This window comes from Gracilinanus agilis, chromosome 4 (assembly GCF_016433145.1).
Source record: "Gracilinanus agilis isolate LMUSP501 chromosome 4, AgileGrace, whole genome shotgun sequence".
NCBI classification, from domain to species: domain Eukaryota; kingdom Metazoa; phylum Chordata; class Mammalia; order Didelphimorphia; family Didelphidae; genus Gracilinanus; species Gracilinanus agilis.
The window spans coordinates 414,513,428-414,523,648 of record NC_058133.1 but is presented as its reverse complement, the minus strand read 5'-3'; the positions used below and the strand labels follow the sequence as shown (position 1 = coordinate 414,523,648).

The 10,221-nt window shown below is 34.0% G+C and overlaps 1 protein-coding gene across 1 annotated transcript in view; it reads left to right on the top strand.

Moving 5' to 3' along the window:
- Positions 1 to 10,221, top strand: part of LOC123246643 (nesprin-1-like) — a 144,159-nt gene that overhangs the window by 41,947 nt on the left and 91,991 nt on the right. The window contains exon 5 of the mRNA XM_044675467.1: positions 5,823 to 5,906. Coding sequence (XP_044531402.1) covers positions 5,823 to 5,906 — 84 coding nt within the window. The remainder of the gene's footprint in view (positions 1 to 5,822; positions 5,907 to 10,221) is intronic.

Here is a 10,221-nt window from a genome sequence, read left to right as displayed (position 1 = left end):
CTCTCTCTCTCTCTCTCTCTCTCTCTCTCTCTCTCTCTCTCTCTCTCTCTCTCTCCCCCTTCCCCTTCCCCTTCCACTTCTCCTCTCCTCTCCTCTCCTCTCCTCTCCTCTCCTCTCCTCTCCTCTCCTCTCCTCTTCTTGCCTCTTCTCTTTCTGTCAATACAGTATTTTTTTCATGTTTGTGTTTACTAGCAGCAGCAGCAGTCACTACGGATGAAAGAAGAGCTTATTCAAAAATATTTGTCTTATGGGAACCACAGAGCCAACGCTGTGTACTCACAATAAAGGCATTAAAATGCCTACTTTGGAGCATATTGTAAATAATGAAAAAATAGTTTTTTGTTTGCTTAGGTTTATTGATTTTGGTGCAATAGAGTAGTAGATAATTTATGTTTACAAATCCTATGTAAATAATGTTATTATTACTTTTACAAAAAGGCTGATTTGATCATCCTTAAAGTGGTATTCAGAATGGTAGAAACTAAGTTCCAGATTGAGAGTTCTCTGTCTGATCTTACTCCTGCTTATCTAGTTATAGTTATATAACCATAATTACCTATAAAATTTATTTCTTAAAGTTAGATTTTTGCATATATATATATGCACACATACATATGAAAACATAAACTCAGCTGGGTAGTACAGTGCAAAGTGAGCAGGAATACGTGAATTAAAATCCTACTTCAGACATTTCCTAGTTGTTACCCTGGGGCAAGTCTACATTTTTCTTAGCCTCACTTTCCTCAGCTATAAAATTGGTATACTATTATCTACTTCCCAGGGTTTTTTGTGAGGATCAAATAAAATAACAAATATGCTATACTTTTCTAACCTTAAAATGCTATACAAATGCTAACTGTTTATTATACATGGGTTTTATAAAATGTAAAGTGGAATTATTATTATTACTTCTAATGCTACTACTTTGGAAAATAATTTTTATAAAAGTGTTTTATAAATAGATAAAATTATTAGGAGAAATGATACTTACCTGGTTAGTTTGATTACTTAGAGTGGCAGAATAAAAAATAATTATTTTTGGAGTTGGAGACCTTCCTTTGAATCCTGGTGCTGTCACTTACTATGTCACTGGGCAATCCTCTTTCTGGACCTCAGTTTCTACATTTGTAGAATGAGTGTATTGGATTGGATAATTTCTAAAGTCTTTTCCTTCTTTAAGTCCATTATTTTTGATCCCACAATTTTGATAAGTATATAATATCAATTCAAAAATAGAAACTTTATTATAATCCATATTCTCCATTCTCAATATTTAATTTTTTTCAGTTCCAGATTGAGTCCAATAGGAACTGAACTTAAAATTTGCCAGACATGTAGCATGATATTATTTTGCTCAAACAGTACAATTTAAAAGCAAGCAAACAAACAAACAAACAAACAAACAAACAAACAAATAAATAAATAAATAAGAAACAAACCTTGCCTGAACTAGAATCTTGCCTTCCAGGAAAATCAATCATTCTTCTACTTAAGGCATTTTTTGTTAGAATAATAGACTTTTAGAGTTGGAGAGGACCTTACAAATCACCTTCCTCCAATTTCCTCAATTTATAGATGAATTTTTAAGTGTCCTAACAAGGTCACTCTTTTAATTAGTACCTCAGTGTGAAGCAGAACCTGCCTCCAATTTTCAATCCAATACTGTTTACAACACATCATAAAATATATCATTTTCTTTGTGCATTTCAGGAGTCTGGCTTATCCAAATTGCAATTATTAAAATATTTTAAATAAAACTTCACAATGCAACTTTAACTTTTCTTGTTTGTGTTCATTTTATGGTTTCATCTTTTCATGTGAATTTTTACAATTAATTGTAAGGTTTAAAGCCCAAAGGGAGATGTTACTCCTGGAGGAGGTAAATGAGCTGATGAGGGGTTTTGCCTTTTCTCTCTCTGCTGACCTCTGAACAAAATGTGTTGTCTGAGATATCTTTTCTATGTCCCTTTCCCCCACTTCCAAAAAACATTTGTGGGGGAGGACATTTTGCTTAGAAACATTAAATTTTCTATGTGAATTTGAAATTATATGTTTTCAAGTGTTACATAATTATCTGCTGGGTAGAGCTATTTTAGGAACATGAGAACATAAGAATTGCTACACTGGGTCAGCCCCATTGTCTGTCCAGTCCAGTGTTTTGTATCTAACCAAAGCACCAAGGGATATATTAATTGTCCTTGACCTCAATTGTGATGCAATAGGTTACACTTTCCAAAATTCTAGTTTGTTTTAATAACTCATTATAGATTTGTCATCTGTGGATTTATCTACAACTTTTGAAAGCAATTTCTATTTTTTATTATTTTAATATTAGATATTCTCAGTGTTTAAGAAAACCGAACTGGATTTTCTTTTTAGTGGTCCAGAAAGCCCTTTTTTCGTCCACTAGAATGGTAATTATCTGTTCTCACTTGTAAATGAATATAGAATTAAGTAGGTTTGATTTTTCGATCTCTGGATTACTAAGGAAGGTTATTAATTTTCATTAATTTGTTTGGACTGAAATTGTGATTTCATTGGCATAGCGATCTCCTAGTGAGAAAATTCCCTTTATTAGTTAAGAATAGCACTTGCTTTAAAACTCTGTCTTAGACATAGAAAAGAGTTGCTTGAGGCACTGACCCAGAAGTTGTGACTTACAAAAGGTCTTATAGTCAGGTATGTGTCAGAGACAACACTTGAGCCTGCATCTTCCTGATTCCAAGGCTAATTGTCCTAACAGTACAACAGAAATGCTTGCTCACCAAAAAATTACATATAATCAGAGCAATATGAATAAAAATCAAATATTGAACAGCTTCTTATTCTGAAGTATTTGGAAAGTAAAAAAGAAGCTGTGAGATTTTGTTGCTGTCGTTCAGTATTTTCAATCATGTCTGACTCTTCATGACTACATTCAAGTTTTTCTTGGCAAAGACACTGAATGGTTTACCATTTCCTTCTTTAGCTTATTTTACAAAGGAGGAAACTGAAGCAAACACGATTAAGTGACTTGCCCAAGATCATGTAGCTAGTCAATGTCTGAGACCAGGATTCCTGACTCTAGGCCTGGTACTCTATTCACCATGCCACCTCACTGCCTATGCAGTTATGCTTTTCCACATAAAAATGAATCATATCTTCCTAGATGCTTTCTTCCCCCCCCCCTTTCCACTATTGAAAGAATGGATAATGGGTACATCTAAGGAATTAAGGATCAGTGGGATTTTTTGTTGTGTTGTTCACCATTTCTTTTTATTGAAAATCTTTAAAAAAAGCTCAGTGAAATGTTAGAGCTAGGAGAGTCTCTGGCCACTAACCATTCATTCAAAAATATTTAATGCCTGTAATGTACTGTATTGAAGGGGATACAAAAAAGACTGAGGCATGTTCCCTACCTTTAAAGTGCTTATGCTCAGGTAAGGGAGATAAGCTTTGTACAATATAGATATCGATAATACATGACAAGTATGACGGAGAAGGTATAGTAGAAAGAAGAAAACCCAAATTCCTCCCCTCAAGTGACTTTACATTTCTAGGAAATGATTGAATGCTTCTGAGGAAAGAGAGATCACTTCTAGAAGTGTGGATCACTTCAGTGTCTGAGTGGATCCTGGGGAGGTTACTTCTTCTCACAGTACTTAATATGTATTTTCTCTGACAGAGAAGATACTCAAAGGGAAAACTGAGTTCTCTGCTTGGAATGTTGTTAAAATTATTCCACCTTTAGAAAAATTGTTGGAGGATTATTTTAATGCGTGATCTGTGTTCTTGACTTTCCTTTTCTAAAGATGATGTAGTTATATTGCAGATCTATGCATAATGAAAATGACCCATTTAACATGGTCCCAGAAAAGAACATTTATTTAGTTAAAATAATTTATTATAGTTGTCTAAAAGCTGGCTACGATTTAGTGAAACACTAACTCCAAGTTAAAGTTAAGAGTCTTTGATTTGATAGGATCCCAACTCCTTAAGGGAAGAGAAGGACCACTAAGTTATAGACCACTTTTGATTCACTTGTCTTCTGAACTAGTGGAGAGAATTTAAAAATTGTGAGTTCCCCACATTGAGATGATGTTCTACATCTATGTATGTATTCTTGGTAACTAAGTCACAAGATCAATTGTTTACATTGTTATTCAAGAAGTCCAAATATTTTATAAGTTGGGGATGGTTTGATAATCCATTTTAGCAAATAGACGAATACATTTAGAAAGAGAGCTGGAAGAAATGTTAAGTGCTAAATCCTTTTCTTCCTCTCTCCCTTGGGAATACAAAGATTAACAAATAGTATACAGTTCTTGTCCTCAAGGGGGTATGTATCAGGGGAGATAATTTGTGTATTTGTAGAATAAATAGCAAATAAATACAAGGTAATTTTGATAGTGAAGGCACTAAGAGTTCTCTTGGGATGGTGATAGGAAAGCTTCATGTAAAAGATCTGGCTTGAACTGATCCTTAAAGGAAACAATGATTTCTGATAGTTCATAGGTAAGGAAGCAATGTAGTTCCAGCCTGAGCCAAACTCAGAGATACAGGGCATAGAGTGTATGAAGAATAGCAAGGCATGTTTGATTAGATGCACCAACCTTCCTACCTCAATTACATATCACTTTCCTGTTTCTTATTACTGTTTGATACAACTGGCCATTTTCCCTTTTCACAAAGTTGTTAGAACAAAAGTAAATTCTGAAGGCTCATTAAATAAATTGGCTAATTGAATAAGTGGTATTGGGGATAGAATGCTTGATCTGGAGTCTGGGAGACCTGAATTTGAATTCTGACTTAGACATGCACAAGCTCCGTCACCCTGGGCAACTCACAACTTCGTAGCCTCAATTTCCTCATCTGCAAAATGGTGATAATAGTAGCACCTGCATCACAGAATTGTGAAAATCAAATGACATAACATATATAAAGTGCTTTGTAAATATTTAAAAGCTATGTCAATAAATGATTCCTGTAAATAGGAATGTGTTATTAAAATTATATATTCTCATTTTTACATAGCTATTTTCCATCTTGTCTCAGCAAAAGCTGCTGATCCACCCTCTAAGTTAAACCATGCCTCAGAGAAGCTAATCCATTTACCTCTTGGCTTCCTTGGATGATTAGTTCTCATCCTTACCTCAATTCCTATTCCTTACTTCCTCTTCCTTTGAGAATTATAATCAAATTAACACTTGAATAGATGTACAAATGAATTGCCCTAATATATAACTCACTATCTCTGTGATTTCCCAGACCAAAACATTTCACATAACAGCTCTGGAGGAAAAATTATTATACCCATGCTACAAATTGGGAAAATGAAGTTTGGAGCAGTCAAGTGACTTGCTGGGGTCAGAGCCTGGATTTGAACTCAGGTCTCCTGGCTTTAGAAGCTTTACATTTTAGGATCATAGAATCATAGATTCAGAACTAGAAGGGACCTTAAAGTTCACCTAGTTAAACCCCTTTATTTAGTAGATGAAGAAATTTGAGTATCAGAGTGGTTCAGTGGCTGAGTTAGGCTCATACAATTTGTATCAGAGGCAAGATTTGAAAACAATTTTCCTGGATTCTAAGTTGGGTGCCTATGTGCCTGAATTCCAGGCATGTTTTGATCCTTATGGTGTCATAATATATAGGTGTTGATTTGTTTAAAAATATTTGTAGGCATGTTTTCTGTAGTGTGTATGTATCAATGATCTCATTTTTCTGTATAATAGGTATTTGTGCATTTTGTCTGTTTATTCAAACGAATTCTATAATCACGAAAGAGAATTTGGCAACAAATAATAATAGACTGTGACCTTTTGATTTGTATTCTTTTTCAGCCTTGTGAGCAAGGACGCCACATGAAAAGAATTCACTCAGTGGCTAATATTGGCACTGCCCTTAAGTTTCTTGAAGGAAGGAGGGTAAGTAGATAAAGGGGGAAAATTTGTTTGAATTTTTTTAAACTATTGCTTTTTTAAATTTGATTTATACCGAAAAGTTCCATGTGCTTTGGGGAGCAAAAAATCCAATGTATCAAAAATTGACATATAAAATGATTAGAAATGAAAAATACTACAAGAAGCATCTATATGAGAATCAAATAACAACATGATGGTGGTGATGATGATAAATATGCACCTTACCCTTGATTCATCAATTGATCTTTTAGTCTTTCCCAATTTTAGAGCTAACTGCAACAATCAATGATTTTTTAAAATTTGATAAAATATGCTCCCAGTCAAATAATTTTAAAAGTACTTGTATTGATCATTATTCTAAAAGTGTCTGAAGCTTACTAACAATGGTAGTAATTAGATCTCTGTTAGTAAGATATTTTGTATAATTATTTAAAGTTGCTGGCCATGCTTAGGTTTAATTTATAAAGGGTTTGGAGTGGGGAAGGGAATGTGATAGTTGCCTTCAAATATTTGAAAGTGAGATGTTCTGTTTGGTCCCAAGACCAGAACCAGGAGCAGTGGATGGAATGAATAGGGACCAATACAGATTTTATACCAGGGGGGAAAAACTGACTTGGAAAAAACCAAAATTGGAAATAGGATGACTTGAGAGATGATGGACTCCCTCTTTTGTAGGTTTTCAAGCAGAGGTGGGATACCACTTATTGGCTATAGTATAGTGGGGATTCCATTCATGTATGAATTGCTCTAAGTGGCTGCTGAGGTGATTTTGCACTTCTTGGATTCATGTTTCTCCATGTGACACACAGACTACATAGAAAGAAGACAATTTTCTTTTTTGTAACATTGGTCAGTGCTCTCCCATGTCCATCTATTCTGAAATCACATCACCAATTCATGCCCCACTGCCATGGATCTTTAGACTGCAAACAGAGCAGTGTTAATCTGGACATTTAAAGTATTGTAGCTTATCTATGCCATCTTGATTAACATCTTGATTAAATCTCAGTTCCCTTATTTACAAACTGAAAGGATGCAAAAATGTCATTTTTGAGGTCCCTTCTAGTTCTAAATTCCATAGTACTAAGTATTATTATTTAGGAAGATTTAAGAATTAATATTTCATTACCAGTTACTATATGAGATTGTTAATGATGTGGATTTTTCTTATACAGTGACTTGTGAAATCTATTATTTGTACCTTTGAAGAATATTTTCTCTGCTTCCAGCAGAATCAATATTCTCAAGGCACATTTTCACAAAGCAACCCCTAGGAATAGAAGAAATCTTTTATTTTTTTCTTTGATTAAAATGTAGGTCAAGTTCTTTATTAATTCTGGAGGAATAAGTAGGGTTTTTTGGGGGTTTTTTGCATTTTACCAGCAGATCTGAAGAACTGTATTTGGGGCCTCAGCTGGCACTAGTTTCACACCATTTTCTTCTGACTTCTGATCTCCCAAAGTGGCTTAGCTGTGCTAAATTCAAAGAAAAAAATCGATCTGGTTTACATTTTGTCTTCTTTATAATTGCTTCCTTGCATTTCTTGTTTTTAATAGCTTTACTGAATATTAGACTGTAGGGAGGGAAAATACTTTGGGGACTTTTTTGCATCTCTTACTCGTAAAAGACTGCTTTGTTTTCTCCTTTATATCTTCTTTAGGACCCCGTCCTCACTCTGCTAAGTTTTATTTGATAGTTGATTCTAAAAGTGGCTTAATCCCTACATTTGTGTTACGCATGGTCTGCAAAATAATGAAAGCATTACATTCTTCAGCCCCCTATTGGGGCAAGCTCTGTGGATACTTTTCATTCCATGATAACCCCCATTCCATTGTTTATTTGTCTGTTCAAAAAGAACTATATATGAGCATATTTATAACAATATTAAAATAGGTTCAAATTGTTTTTCCTTCAAACATAACTTACATTTATATGACATTTTAAGGTTTACAATATACTGTATATAGATTATATCATCTGAGTCTCACAACACCCTTTGAGACGGGTACTATCCTTATCCTCATTTTGCAGATAAAAAAAAAACACCTAGTCAGAGAGATGATTTGCTCAGGGTCACACTAGAAATCATACACTAGGAAATGCCTAAGGAAGGATTTGAACTTGGGTCATCATATCTTCAAGTTCAGCACTCTTCACTATACCATCTAACTGTCTCAAATAACCATTTTATTTTAAATCCAAAAATAAATAAAATGTTCTGTGTTCTGTTCATACTTCATTTAGGTCTTCCTAAAGTAATGGGCTTTTATATCTCTCTTACTAACATTAAATATTCCACCTTCACTATGTTCTCTATTTCTGGAAATAGGGTGGATCAGATGGAAGAATCAAAATTAAATATATTGGATTAAATTCCTCTTCTCAAAGGGCATTTAAGGGGGGGGGTGGAGAATAGCATATTGTTAGAGAATTCTTGATATTTCATAAAAGCAGAATAAGTTTTAGTGGAACTTTTCTCTTTCCATTATATTTAATTGAACCAAAATTTCAAATAGTATTTCTTCTAAAACCTGGAAATTCCAGCAAAATAAATGTTGTCAACCATTCAGTGAATGTCAACTATTAGATAAATAAGCATTTAAATGTCTACATTTTGCCAGACTTTATGCTAAACTTTGAGTCACTATATGAGAAAAGAAAAGAGGATAAAGCAAGAGATGATATTGTGGAAAAGACAAGATTAGACAATTGATTAGATATGTGAAGTGAATATGACTTAGGATTTTGAGCGTATGGCTTTCATAATACTGAAATAAACGTCTATAACAATATACTTGTCTTCCCACAGGATGGTACCACTTCATATTCAAATTGGCCCTTTTTAGATCTCTGAAATCCTATTTTCAACTCTTTCTAATACTTGTTCCCTGTTAGAATAGATATAGTACATATATCCTGAAATCAATAAGCCATGTGGACCTTTTCCTGACTTATCCCCCTAACGCTACTCATCTCTTGGCTCATAGGTTAATTAGTCCTGGCTCTCTCTCTCTCTCTCTCTCTCTCTCTCTCTCTCTCTCTCTCTCTCTCTCTCTCTCTTCCTTGACATATGGAAGATAATTACTGTGTAAATTTTCAGTATTAAAATAGGGAGGTAGTAGTGGTAATGGGAAAACTTGTCATGGGTTAAATATTAGGAAACAATTTTTCAACAGCAAGGATACAACTTAACACTATATCCTTGCTTAGTTGATGCAAATGTATTGAGGAAAGATCATAATGACCATGGGCTGATTATGAATTATTAATGTAACTTGAATATAAAGGAAGGGGTGGCATTGGACAAAACAAGTTGGTGCTAAAAACTATTAATAAGGAAGATAAAAAGACAAGGTTTAAACATTCCTCTGTCTTCTGCAATGATTGGAAATTTTATTGAAGTCTTTTAAAAAGGATATCAAGTGAGAAACTACAGAATGATTTGATAGGGCAATCAAAATGATCAAAGTTCGGTTCTGTGAGGAATGGCTGAAGTAGTTATAGACAATGATTTGATATTCATTCAAGGACTATTTATTGTTTGTTGTATTTCTTACACTTCAGTAAGTGCCCAAGTAAAAATTACCCTTAAGGATCTCAAGAAGTTTGTGTCAAGAAGACTAAAGGCTAACAATTCCTGTTAATAAAAATGTGAAGGCCTTATCGGAATGGTTATCTATTATTTATAATATACTTATGAGAAAGTTTATAACATCTACTAAGCAATTAGTCTTTATGTTAAATAAATATTTTTTGATTGTTTGAAACCAGAGCCAGAAAAAGAAGAGGACTTTACTGAAGAGATTTTAAGTGGATAGAAGGAAAGACTTTTTTAATTAATAGGTTAAGAAAACATGCAAATATGTGACCAACAGTGATTGAGAAATTTCATGCCTTAGAAAGCTTCATGAATAAAATCAATAGCTTTGTGTTGGGATGACTTAGACATCAACAGTAAGTTAAGAATTGGAATTGTAAGGGATCTCAGGAGCTATCTAGTTCAACACATACATGAAAGGAATCTTCATCACACCTGACAAGTGGTCATCCAGCTTCTCCTTGAAGACCTCCAAAAAGGGAGAACTCACTTCCTTTGGAGGCAACCCTTTCCACTTTGAGCATCTCATATTATAAGGAAAATTTCCTAATATCAAGCCCAAATTAGCCTCTTTGCGACTTCCAAGTCTTCATATGAATTCTACCCATGGGTCCAAACAAAACAAGTCTAATGCTTCCTCCACATGACAACCTTCCACATACTTGAAGAAAGTTGGTTTGTCCAGTTGTCTTTTTCTTCCTAGATTAAACATGCTAAATT